The sequence below is a fragment of the Pseudoliparis swirei genome, chromosome 20, assembly GCF_029220125.1.
Source record: "Pseudoliparis swirei isolate HS2019 ecotype Mariana Trench chromosome 20, NWPU_hadal_v1, whole genome shotgun sequence".
Classification (NCBI taxonomy): Eukaryota; Metazoa; Chordata; class Actinopteri; order Perciformes; family Liparidae; genus Pseudoliparis; species Pseudoliparis swirei.
In genome coordinates, this window is record NC_079407.1 from 20,008,822 (window position 1) to 20,022,842 (window position 14,021).

Genomic DNA, 14,021 nt, shown 5'->3' on the forward strand with positions numbered 1-14,021 from the left:
ATTTAAGAATTTGGGGGGATTTTTATAACATACGAATGGACCTATTACTACCCTTGTTTGAATTTCCGATTTTCGCATTTCAATTCATCATTATTTATAGAAACTTACTTACGATCTTGGATGTAAAAGCCAAAAATAGACAGACGTGCCCTCCAACATATCTGACACAATAGGCTACCACAATAGCAGCATGCAAAGAAAAAAAATCTTCGCCTCCAAATATGTGGATTCAGTGACTCAGAGGGACTCTTATAATTCTGCAAACCAGTCAAAAATAATTGATATTGAAAAAAGACAAACATGTAACCTATTATTCCTGAAATGTTGGTCAGTTTGTTGTTTTTATAATAAGCCAAACACACGCAGAAAAACAAGGGATCCAAATGGCCCTTGTGGGAGAGAAGAAAGTAAAATGCTTTTTGACCTAATTTGTTACACATGTCCTTGTCCATCATGATTGAATGGTGATTTAATTTCAAAGTTTAACCGTTTGTGGCGTAGACAAGCCAAGCTCAATCATATCAATATTATAAGATGCATTTGTGAAAAACAATTTGGTGAATGTTGGTTACTTTTTGCATAAAAAACAATTCAGTTATTGTTGTTTTAATGGCATTTAACTGTCAATCAGATGCGTGGTATCCCCGTCGAACCACTTCTCTGAGTGTGTGGTGGTCGCAGTTACTCGAGGAGTAGATCCACGCAGACTGCGCGAGGGGCGGAGGAGACCAGAGGGTGCGCTCGGCTGCCGGCGCTCACACAGACACGAGTCCCGTCCCGCTGCTCCTCAGACTCGGTGGACTCGTCTGAGGAATCAAACGGAACAACTATACTGAAACTGAAAGTCCTCTTTTTACAGGTCCATCCAGATTTGTTCACCGTTACAAGTGGCGCAGTTTTCTACGGATGTTCAAGAGCAGTGAAGGAACCCGTAGGTATATTTTGTTTAATCAATAAAATAAAATAAATAGTGTTTTATTACAATTGGTAATAACAACAATGTTCTCTGGCTTCGAGAGAGAATAGTCCGCATCGTTGCATACAATTTAGCATGGGTAATGTATTGTGTGGGCTCTGTATCACAATGTCTATTTCATGAATATGAATAATAAAAATCTAATGTGCAAATATTACGAACTGTAAAAGGTTGAGTGATATGATGCAAAGTTATATAAAGAAACTGCACTAACGTTTCCTTCATCGGGTATCCTTTATCTATCCATCAATCTCTTATTGTTTTCATATTTGGAGGAAGTTAATGCTGTGCGTCTTTTTCCAGGTGGGATTTATAAATGGTTCAGGACTAAATCTAATCCCCCCCCCCTGTCTGTGCAGCCGAACCCCCATCCCCGTGCACAATGAGTGCTTGTGGCTGCAGCGCTGCCTGCCAGCGGAGGTGGCTGCTGAAGGCTCTGTTGTTCTTGGCTGCTGTGTTGCCGACGAGCGGCGACTGCCCCAAATCCTGCGTCTGCAACGTTTTCACTGAAGTGCATTGCACCTTCAGATACCTGAGCAAAATACCTGACCACATCCAGCCAGCTGTGGAAAAAATTAACCTCGGGTGAGCTTCTGCTTTCTTCACAGCTTTTGACAGATTGGAGAATGCAGGTGATTTACTGGAGAGGAGGATGGCATTGATTTAATGAAACCGTATAAGCAAGAACCACATGAAAGAAAACAATGTCAGGTAGGCCTACTGCCTTTTCAACAAAGATGTAAGCCATTGTAAAATAAGTAAGTAACTCCAAAATAAAATATGAATTAAAATGACTATTATCATATTGCTAGCACAATTTAAATTCCTTTTTTTGGCTTGCTTTGGTGATATAAATTATATCATATATATATATATATATTATATAATGTATCTATATATATCTTATATATGATACAATGTATGTATATATATAAATATATATATATATTATATGTTTACTTTAACTATGGGCACCTCACCTAAATCCCAATGTAATCCCACCCAAATTAAAACCTGAGGGGAGGTCTAATCCATCAATTCAACTCAAAACAGCATGTGGGAGTGCAAATTTCTCCATACTCCAACTATACAAATCTTAAATGCATGTTTTAAATCATATTATAATAGTTGGATGCTAATAATGACAGTTACTTATCCACAAAAGGTTGCTAGATGTTAATACATATATCATAATTATTTGAAAAGTCTAATCAGGAATAGTAATTAAAAAAGACTTGTCTTGGTCTACAGGGATTTAAATGTGCTTTGAATAAAGCCAATTCCATAAAGTAGTATGTGGTACATTTAATCTGAAGAGCTGAAGTCTGTTTTTTCTGCTTTTAGGTACAACCATATAACTGTCTTGAGAGAAAATGATCTTTCAGGACTTGAGAACTTAGAGTTGTTGATGCTGCATAGCAACGCCATCCACACTATTTACGACACAGCCTTCCAAGATCTCAAGTCCTTACAGGTAAAATCATGTGTTTGTCATTTTCTTATGAACAGACTTTAACCTTTCTTGTAATATTGGAATACACACATTGTCTGTGCTAGAATATCAAACGCATGTAGTTGTGTAAAAAGCCAGCCAGTATACAATAGTTCAGTTCAATGCTTGAACATGCATGACACACATAGAAAGAACTGTGTGTTTAAACTTCTCCAGACTAAATAAACAATTCACAAATTAGTATTCTAATCAACAGTAAATTGCATAACTAATGTGCTGTTGGTTGATATACTAATATATACAAAATAATGTTTGAATATCAAGTAAACAGTCTTTTGAAGACATCTCCAACTTCTCAATCACATTCTCACAGGTCCTGAAGATGTCGTTTAATAAAGTAAAGGAAATTAAGAAAGAGACATTCAAAGGCCTGGACAGTCTGCTGAGACTCCACATGGACCACAACAACATTGAATTCATCAACCCAGAGGCTTTCTACGGCCTAACTAAACTGCAGCTGGTCCACCTGGAGGGTAATCACCTCCAGCAGCTCCACCCAGACACTTTCATCACACTGAGACACAGCCAGGTGTTCAAGGTGTCCTCGGTGAGAAACATCCACCTGTCGGAAAACCTTCTCACCACTCTGCCTGAAGACATCTTCTCAGGCTGCAGCCAGTTAGAGAACCTCTTCCTCCATGGAAACCCATGGACATGTGATTGCCGTATGAAGTGGTTCTCAGTGTGGGCACAGAGGAACACAGGTGAGGAGTGTGTTTTGAGAGAACCAGCTATTGGTGAATCTAAACATGCAAAAACGTTTTGTGAAGCTGCATTATTTGTTAGCAGCTTTAATAACCCACTTCTGGTAACAGGTTGGTAACTGTCATAGTACTTTAGTGGATATGTGTACTCTTAAAGTACTATGTTTTTCTCCTGTGACGTAATAGTGCTTGGATTTGTATCCAAAGCAAGAAACGCACATCCACATCCAAGGAGGAAAATACATAAATCTTTGCAGAGACGTCACTGGAAACAGCGGTCGTCTCATCTTGAAGTCTACATAAAAAACGAAAGAAACACAAGTTATATCCTCCATTTAATTTAATGTAAAAGTAAACTCATAAATGAAAGTTCTGGATGAAGATGATGAACTTTTCTGGTTCACAAGTTTTACTGATCAGTTTTGGTTTGGCTGGCCCATTATGTGGAAACTGTAAATGATCATGCATGCAACAAACTAAACGCTACACCACTTGATTTAAATGTTTCCAGGTGTGCTGAAATGCAAGCGAGACAGGAGATATCCGAGAGGCCAGCTGTGTCCTGTTTGTGAAAATCCAGCCCCTTACCACAACAAACCTCTATCCCTCCTCTCCAGTGATGCCTTCATTTGTATCAAATCCTGGATCCAACCCCATCTAAAGCATAAAAACATCAGTCTGGACGAGGGGGACTTTACTCCAGTTTCCCCCAAGGACTTCATTGCCCCATTAGGATCGATACAAATGAACCTGACCGACCAGTTTCGCAATGATGCCAGCCTATCTTGCACCGTCCAGAGACCCTCCACTTTTGAAAACGTAACACAAACCTTGGATGAGGAGGAGGGAAGCAATGTCAGCGTGCTAACCGCTGGCATAACTACATATTTGGTGTGTAACATTGACTATGGTCACATACAGCAGCTATGGCAGATATTGGCCACCTACAGTGACTCTCCCATGACACTTGAAAGAGGCTCAATGCTCTCTAGAAGCCCAGAAATGGTGTACAAGTATAGTCAGATGAAAACAAAGGAAGGAGAGGAAGGAATTCACACAAGTATTGAGGCTGAGATTAAAGCCTCCCCTGAATGGTTGATGCAGGGAGAGATACATTTCCAGCTTGACCGCACTACTACCACTTTCTCTACTCTCCACATTAAATACCAGTCTACAGTTAACCTACGTGTAGAAAACACATCACCGAAGAGGGGCCGCTATTCGTGGACCATGATCAAGCGAGATAACCAAACCAAGACTGAGCATACTGTGATTACAGGTGAGAATTAGAGACCAACTCTTAGTTGCTCATTTGACCTTCAGTTAAGTTGACATGTACCTATAATTAAACTCTTAACTGATGCATACAAATCTAGTCAAAAGAATTACTGTTGTGAAATGTGTATTTTATTTTTTCAACATAGGTGGTGTGGTGCAATTGCACTGTCAAATCCATGGTGACCCAAAGCCTTTGTTGGAGTGGATTTTACCAGATGGAAGCAAGGTCCGAGCTCCTTACTCCAGTGACGACAGGCGGCTCATAATGACTGCTGACGGGATGCTCACTTTACGGGGTGCAGATGCTTCAGAAACTGGTCTCTACCGGTGCATCACCACAAACTACCTGGATGCAGATATCCTTGCCTTTCGAGTGACAGTCCTGTCACCTGATGTGGAAGAAGCTGAGGTCAATGGTGTCCAACTCTCCCAGCCACTTGGTGAAAATCTGTTTTTGGACTGCAGCTCCACAGGAAGTCCTGAGGCCTCTGTCCAGTGGATACTCCCCGACCACTCAGTACTGGACACAGCTCATGGGAAAAGGAAAGTGTTTGAGAATGGAACATTGCTCATTCAGGAGCTTACAGCAAGAGACAGAGGCTTTTATAGGTGTTTGGTCTCTAATTACCTGGGAGTTGATCTGCTCGTGTCTCAGGTGACAGTGACTGGAGAAACATCTGAAAAGGTGACAGTTTTGGACAATGAGGGATCAGGGGTAGAAATGGATGACAAGTTTGACCCTAGCTTGACTGAAAACACAATCACCCTTAATGAGATCCCTTCTTCCAGTCCCTCGGACAGAACTAGTCAAGAATCTAAGACCAAAACCTCAGATCGACCTTACCCCAGACTAGGTTCAAAGGGTAGAGTACGTGTTGGAGGTAGACTGGGACAGAGACTGAGGGGGCCAATCACCAACAGACGCATCTGGAGCAATAGGGTGTTTGATAAAGCTAACAGAAGAGTGGACCCATTGCGGTTTGCTGAATTTGTGAAAAAGGCTCAAGACGGATCAAGAATAAAGACTGGCACAGAGAAAGATTGGGTCAAATCTGAAAAGTCAAACACTGGTATTTCTGATGAAAGTGAAATTGGGTCTGGTGAGGATCGTCATGAAGATCATCCCAACATTGTGCCAATAGTAGTCAAACCAGCAACAGACAATCCACACAAAGGTGGACTAGTTGGACAAGAGAACAGGCAGCCTGAAACTATAACTACCACACAGAGAGTTCATGGTAGTAACGTAGCAACAATGGGTGCAAGTCAAACTGTTGGCTTGGAAACCCCAGTCAGCAATCATTTTAAATTAAGTACTGTGATAGAAAACATAAATACACCTACAACAGAGCTATACATGCAGTCAGATTCTACACCAATCAAGTCCACATTCACACACCATCCAACAGAAAGGAAGGAAAGTCAAAGTGATGCAGCACCGTACCACACAATTTCACACAAGACCGGCCTCTCTAGTTTTGATGAGACTAATTATTTTCATGACTTAGAAAGAACTACCAAGCTGGGCTCAAACAGGCGCCCAGTCACCCTCCAACTTACTGTGACAGACAAGTCACAAGTAAAAGAACAATCTGAAGAGCCAGAGACGTCCACTGGGGTGGCGCTATCATTTCACACAGACCCCTATGTCACTCCAATGAGAGATGGTCCAAGCCCAGTGGAGGTAGTTGTTCACACATCCACAGACCCAGAAGGCCAGACAACATTCACAGCCGTTACCACCACAGAGAGAAAACAAGATGAGATAACCTTCCACACGACCCAAACAATCAAATCCCCAGGTCTGCCTGCAGGATCCACCATCATCTCCCGGCAGCAGATCCATATTATCCCACGAAAGCACAGTAGAGGAGGGGGGCGTAGGAGAACTCTCCAATCCCGCAGAAGAATCATTAAACCCAACAGGATCACTGATATACAGTCCTTCATCAATAAACTTAAAAATCCCTCATCGAAAAAGGAAGGTATAACCACGGTGCCTTATAGAATCGAACTGACCACAGGTAAGCCAGTTTGTTTAGTAAGAAAATACAGCCATTGTTTGTTTTTATTGCTTCATTGTTTAGTGTTTGCTTATTTATGTGATAGTGTATTATTAATTTTTTCCCACCAGAATGTGACTGGGATGAAGACAAAAAGAAGAAAGGAACCACTGATCAGCAGCCGATCAGACCAAGAGCTTTACAAAGAACAGAAAGACTTACTTCTATACAAAATACTGCAGCTTTTACCACAACATTTCACGTCACTTCAAATGCCGCCTTCACCCCTACAGAGTCCAGGGAAGAGGTTTCCAGTGGCTACATAACCTCTGCTGATGCCCCTGAGTTTGACCCTACAATTGATCCACTTTTGACAACAAATAAAGAATCATCAATCTCCACCGCGACCACTACTACAACCGTCTCGAAGGTTATTCATGGAAGAATTCCATGGAACAGGCTGTTTGGTGGCAGAGAGAGAGAGAAGTCACTTGGCAGGCTGAGAGAGCCCTCCATTACCCACACAACAGCTGAGACAACAATAATAACCCCAACCCCGGCAGCTATGCCCACCACTGCCGCAAATTCACTTTCTGAACCTGAGACTCTGTCCCCATCCAGACATACATGGAGCAAAGAGGGTTCATTAGATGATGGCTTTGGATATGTTTCCTCTGCATATTTGGAGTTCACAACACTGCAACCCACCTTTCACTATTTAACTCCCACCAGTCCATCCCATTACTCCAAGTCTGCCACCACTGCTGAAACACCACCAGAATCACAGACTCTACCTTCCCCACCTACTGTTAAACCACCCTTAATTGAAAATCCTGATGAAGCATTCTCATCTGGGTCCGGGGGACTACCTGATAATTTGCTTGTAATCAGACAGAGGCCTGATGGGTCAAGAAGACAACAAGGGTGGAGAAGGAGGCCCTTTAGGGGCAGGAGACCCTTCAACAAACCTGCAACCATTAGATTTCACCCTGCTACCACAACTGAGGCTTCAACCACAACTATGGAAACTACAATGGGGACAACCACTCTATCACAGATGACTATTTCCCTCTACAAGCCCCTTTTCACACCATCTAGCCAAGAGGACAGAATTCCAGTAGTTGTTCCCATGGACCAAAAATCCAAGGAGACTGACTTATTTGAAGCATTTGACTGGAGCACATCTGCATATACCACAACCAAGACACCTTTGATATCTTCAACCACATTTAACCCCACCACCACATATATGCCAATCACCACAAAAGGGCCTTACACAACAGTTCGGACCAAAGGCCACAGCAACATCAGACCGCCAACACAGAGGAACACTGATCACGTCACTCGTGGGCCAACGGTAAGGAGAATCAGACCTTCTGTGCAGATCATTGGTCCCAGAGACAGTGCAGATAAAGACCTTGACACAGTGGCCGTTGTTGCAGATGTGCAGGGATACACCAACCCCCTTGCCCCATACAACAATATAAGCACACACAATGCCATCTCTCGTGTCTATAATCATCTGGCAGGCAATGAAGCTACAAGTGACAATATTGCTGGCTTTGAACCCACGACAAAAGTCAAGACAAGCAAACCAAAGATAATTGGGGGCAATGCAGCCAGTTTCACCGTATTGTCCAATTCAGATGCTTTCTTGCCATGTGAGGCTGTTGGAAACCCTGAGCCAACTATAACCTGGAGGCGTTTCCCCTCAAACACAGGTAAACAATTTCATTCATTTTCATCATTTTGAAAAACAAAATCAACCCAAAACATGATGAAAACCCTTTTTGTTTTGTATATTTAAATGCTGAAAGGTACTCAGCAGTGCGTGTACAGTTAGTTAAGTAAGCTGTGATAGTTAAACACAACGTCCAAGACATTAAAAGCTGTCTTATCAGTCGCGGACCATACTGTCCGGGAGTCAATTAGGATTAGTGAGTCAGGGTAAGCAGGTAGTCAATGGAAGGTATAATTCAGGCAATAAAAGGTATTTTGAGAAAATTTGAGTCAATGCAACCATGAGAGGTTCTCAAGCATGCAGACATAACTGGCCTCCCAAAATAGTATGCAGTTTGCTGCAGTATAATGTGAGATTAGCTGTGGACAGACACAGAGGTTCACACTCTCACACAACGGACCGCGTGAGCTTCCTCGCAGATTTAACATCAATGATAAAACAGCAAAATGAACAAAAGACACAACTTATATTGTAATAAAGTAAATACAAATCACAATAGGGAAAAGAGTTTTAGGAAATTACACAACAGTTTATATTGTTGTAGTTTTTTAGAATCCGTATTTGTGTCATTAAAGTTTTAAATGTTGTTTTAAAATGTTTTAAGTTGAATTTTCTTTCAGGATTTTCCTTTTATCTCTCCCTCAGGTATTACCGTACCCGTTAAGGGGAGGATGGGAAAGTTTGAGGTGTTGAGCAATGGCACACTGTCGATCCAGAATGCCAACATTAAGGACCGTGGGCAGTACCTCTGTCTCGCTAAGAATGATCATGGATCAGATAAACTTATCGTCACCCTCTCTGTGGTGGCCTACCCTTCACGCATCCTGGAGCCAAAAATGCGTGATATAAAGTCTCATACAGGTAACAATGTGGAGATGACATGTAAAGCAGAGGGTCGGCCCACACCCATGATATCCTGGATTCTGGCCAATCGAACCCAAGTCAGAGGTCAAAACACAGACAAGGGAAGGGTATCAGTATCTGCTGTTGGGACTCTGGTCATTGAGCAGGTGTCTGTTTATGACAGAGGTCATTACAAATGCATTGCCAGTAATCCAGCTGGAGCCGATACTGCTACAGTCCGACTGCAGGTGGTGGCACCTCCCCCAGGTATCATGGAGGAGAAAAGGCAGCAGGTTAAAATTGGTGTAAACCAAAACGTGTGGCTACCCTGCACTGGCCAAGGCAGCCCTCAGCCTACTATTCACTGGGTCCTCCATGATGGGTCGATGGTACGATATAACAGACCTGCCAGTGACACAAGGATATCAGTTTACGGGAATGGAATGCTCCACATTAAGGATGTGACTCCAGAAGACAGCGGGAAATATGAATGTATTGCTACCAGTTCGACTGGTTCAGAGAGAATGGTTGTGACTCTGACAGTAGAGAGGCAAGAGTCTGCACCTCAAATAGTGGAGACATCAAAGCGCAGGACAGCGTTGTTCTTCGAGGATCAGCTGAGACTAAACTGTTCAGCTACAGGAGACCCTAAGCCCAGGATCATCTGGAGGCTGCCCTCTAAAGCTGTAGTGGACCAGTGGCACAGGTAAAAATGCCTCGATCAGTGGCAGAAATGCAGACCTGGCAGCAGGCATTTGAATGTGACTGTAAAGATGTTCCTCCCCCGTGAATTATTTTGATAAACAAACGCTATTGTTATGCAGTATTCTGAAAAACACTTTCTGTCATTATGGATATGACTGATGTGTGATAGCAAAATGGTGTAAGATACGGTAGTAACAGCACAACAACTGATATTACTATATGAACTCTGCGGTGAATATTACAATAAGTACTAGCATAGATTTTAAAAAGCATAGCTATTATTTGCAGAATTCTCATACAGTGATAATATGTACGTAATGTGTCCATACACGATAATAATGAATGTTGCCCACTTGTTTTTGATCAGGCTTAATTATAACCTCTCCAAATACTAAGTCTCTCAAATTTTCTGTCATGTATCTTTACAGGATGGGCAGCAGAATTCAGGTCCTGGATAACGGCACTCTTATTGTTAGCATTGTGAGTGATAAAGATGCTGGAGACTATCTCTGTGTGGCACGAAACCACATTGGTGATGATCTCCAACTCATGAAGGTCAGTGTGTCAATGAAGCCAGCCAAGATAGAGCCAAAGCTCTATGGAAAGAAGCAGGTACCCTACGGGAAGGACTTTAATGTTGACTGTAAAGCCTCCGGTGCACCAAAGCCAGAGATATCCTGGGAATTACCAGACGGAACCATGGTCAACAGTGCTCTTCAGTCTGATGCCAGCAGTGGAGGAGGACGAGCACGGCGCTATACACTTTTTGAGAATGGAACTCTCCACCTAAACCAGGTATGCAAAGACATGTGATCTTCCTTAATGAAACCTAGAAAACCTTTTCAAACGTGACTTTTATGTAACTGTCTTATATTTCTCCAGGTTGGTATGTCAGAGGAAGGAGACTACACCTGCTATGCTGAGAACCAGGTGGGCAAGGATGAGATGCATTTTCATATCACTGTGGTGACCGCTGCCGCCAGGATATGCCCAACCAGCCAGACATATGCCAGGGTGAAGCCTGGAGAGAACATCCGCTTTGACTGTGAAGCACTTGGGGAGCCCAAACCAAAGATCCTGTGGATGCTGCCTACCAACGATGTCATTGCAGCATCTAACGAACGGTACCTAATGCACGTCAATGGCTCCCTGGATATCAGGGATGTGAAGATTATTGATGCTGGGGAGTATGTTTGTGTGGCTCGAAACCTTGCTGGAGAAAACAGAAAAGTCTTCAAGCTTGATATAGAAGGGAATCCACCAGTAATCAATGGCTACCGGCAGAACAGGACTGTAATCAAAGATGTAGCTGCTAAATACTCGAGGAAATTAATAGACTGTCATGCTGAGGGCAATCCCACGCCTAGTATAACTTGGATTATGCCTGATAACATCTTTCTGACAGCACCATACTATGGCAGCAGGATTAATGTCCACCATAATGGGACATTAGAGATTCGTAATGTGCGGCCAACTGACACAGCTGAGTTCATCTGCATGGCGAGGAATGATGGAGGAGAGGCAGTAATGGTAGTACAGCTGGAGGTGAGCAGTATCCACAGGAGACCGATATTCAAGAACCCCTTCAATGAACGTATTGTGTCTGGGATTGGTAAAACTACCATTCTAAACTGCTTTGCTGATGGATACCCAATGCCGGAGATCACTTGGACTTTGCCTAATGGAACACGGTTTACAGGTAACCACCAGCTAGTTAAAAATGGGACTTTAGTCATCTACAACTCTGGCGAAACAGATTCTGGGAAGTACCGCTGTGGCGCCAAGAATTTCATGGGTTACATCGAGAAGTTAATCATTTTGGAGGTCGGTCAGAAGCCTTACATCCTGACAAAGCCTCGAGGCATCATACGCAGTGTATCTGGACAACCTCTTTTCCTTCATTGTTTATCTGATGGAAGTCACAGACCCAAAATCCACTGGACAATTCCCGGTGGCCACACTCTTTCTCGGCCTCAAGTCCTCGGGCGCTACCAGTTACTAGAGAATGGTACCTTGATTGTTCATGATACAACTCTCCACGACCGAGGGAATTACATTTGCAGGGCTTGGAACGATGCTGGAGAGGCTGTGCTCACTGTCCCTGTTATTATCATTGCCTCCCCTCCACGAATCACATCAGGGCCACCTCCCAGTGTAAGGGCAGTGACCGGGACACCTATCCAGCTCAACTGTGTCGCCATTGGGTTTCCCAAGCCTGAGATCACCTGGGAGTTGCCCGATCGTTCAATTCTGTCAGCGGCAGAACAGGGACGGCCTATGGGTAGTGAACTGCTCCATCCTCAGGGCACACTTATTATTCAGAGGCCCAAAGCCTCAGACTCTGGCACATACAAGTGCCTGGCCAAGAATCGCCTGGGTACAGACTCAAAAATCACGCATATACATATACTGTGAGAAAAGGGCAAGACTGAGAGAGGACGGTGGCATAGCCTCATGTAAACATTAACAGACACTCAGTCACTTGCGTTTGCGAGGTACAGTGCATGTTTTATCACATGTGGATTTGTGAGGATCACGGTTTGTGGAATATTATAAAAAAATGAATTTGAAAAACAAACAAGAAGAGAAAGGAAACAGACATTTTAGAGGGAAAGTAATGTTTGTCTTAACTGGAAACCCCAGCCTGGGCCAAGAAAGTTGTTATTGTAACTTTGGAAGTGGGGGTCTGGAAATTCATAGGTTCTTATTTAGGCTGGATCTCATGGGAGCAAAAGTGCCAGTGCATAGATTAAAACTTAAAATAATTTCTCTGACCAGGCGTTGCTGGCCGCATATAGGTATACTATTACAGCACAGACAGAGAAAGAGAATCAATTGTTTAACAGATTAAAAGAAAGAAATAAAAAGATTTCCAATATCTTGGGAGTCCAACATCTTGGGAGTCTTGTTATTAATTCCCTTATACATTGGCCATACATTGTTGTTGCTGTTGTTGTTGTTGTTGTTGTTGTTGTTGTGGTTGTTGTGGTTGTTTTCATAATACATTGCTTTCTTCTTTAAGAGCAAATCAGACAGAATAGACAGTAAAATATATTTCATGAACAATTTGGAGTGGAAAAAAATTTATTTGACAAAGAATATATGAGGCTTGTTTTACACTGGATACATATCTGCCTGGACAGTGCAGTGCTTCTCTCACATCTGATGTCTTTATTATACTTTTTTTATTACAATCTAAAGCAGATTATTGTATGTACAGTATATTTGCAGTGCAGTTCATTGGTCATAAACACACTATCAATCTACAGTATTGTGTTGTACACAAGAATTTACAGTAATGTTATACATTATGCTAATCTGTAATAATACAGTATATGTATATCTATTTGTAGTATCTACTTTATCAAAGTATGGGAGACTAAATGAAATTAAAAAAGTAAATATGGTTAATGACTTTTTTAATGTTTTTATTTGACTATTTGATACAACCAAATTGTCTGTTGAAATGAAGGCCATTATGATTATTGAGATGTACTTCACTCTACAGAAGGAGGTTTGGGCTCCACTGCAGCAGAACTATTGCAGACACACACAGTTGAAACTCTCCAGCTGTGAAAATACCTCTTTTCCCAGGTCTTCAATGTGCAAGGCCCACAGGGGAGCCTTTGATTTTGGTTTGTGATTGAGTGCTGACTTTACTGCCCTCCAGCAAATCAAATAGTGGGATGGGGAGGGGGGGTTGGAACTGAGCCGATAATTAAAAAATAGGAATCTGTATATAATAATCCTGTCTCCAAAAGTATGTTTTCCAAAAAGATACAAATACATTACATGCAACACTGAAATGTAACTGTTAATGTATAATGAAATACGGTAGGAGTGAAAAGGTCGACTATATACTTTAGTAATGATGTCTCTGTAACCACTAAATCATTCCTTAAGGACATTCATTGAGAAAAATAGCCCCCTATGCCTTAAGGGCAACAACTGTTATCAATTTCTCAGTAAATTGCCCCAATTGTGAATTGCCTCTATAATTATGCAGATTGTAATTTAGGCTAAAACTTCCTTTTTTCAAGGCCTCATAAATAATGGTGTGACTGTGTGTCCCATGGAAATAAATTGTGGATAGAGTTACAATTTTAAATGAAATATATTGTATTTGATTGAGAGGTAGAGACATACAATAAATTACCTAAATATTCTTTGTATACTTGGCTATGGGCCACAGGATAAAATGTTTCTCATTAAAATATATCAAAGTATTCAAAGTGGCTTCCAACAAGGTAACAGCTGC

At 42.0% G+C, this 14,021-nt stretch overlaps 1 protein-coding gene across 2 annotated transcripts; it reads left to right on the forward strand.

Annotated features, from left to right (window-relative positions):
- The first annotated feature begins 752 nt into the window (after positions 1 to 752).
- igsf10 (immunoglobulin superfamily, member 10) lies at positions 753 to 13,174 on the forward strand. 2 transcript variants are annotated; one of them, XM_056441801.1, is made up of 10 exons: positions 753 to 935; positions 1,280 to 1,561; positions 2,321 to 2,450; positions 2,803 to 3,193; positions 3,705 to 4,472; positions 4,618 to 6,495; positions 6,606 to 8,195; positions 8,861 to 9,764; positions 10,192 to 10,558; positions 10,646 to 13,174. In XM_056441801.1, exons 2-10 carry the CDS (start codon positions 1,359 to 1,361, stop codon positions 12,176 to 12,178), a joined length of 7,764 nt encoding a protein of 2,587 aa, XP_056297776.1. In that variant the 5' UTR covers positions 753 to 935; positions 1,280 to 1,358; the 3' UTR covers positions 12,179 to 13,174. The 2 variants fall into 2 exon arrangements, with proteins under 2 accessions (XP_056297776.1, XP_056297775.1); XM_056441800.1 differs by having other exon boundaries at positions 753 to 931; positions 1,336 to 1,561.
- Positions 13,175 to 14,021: the final 847 nt, after the last annotated feature.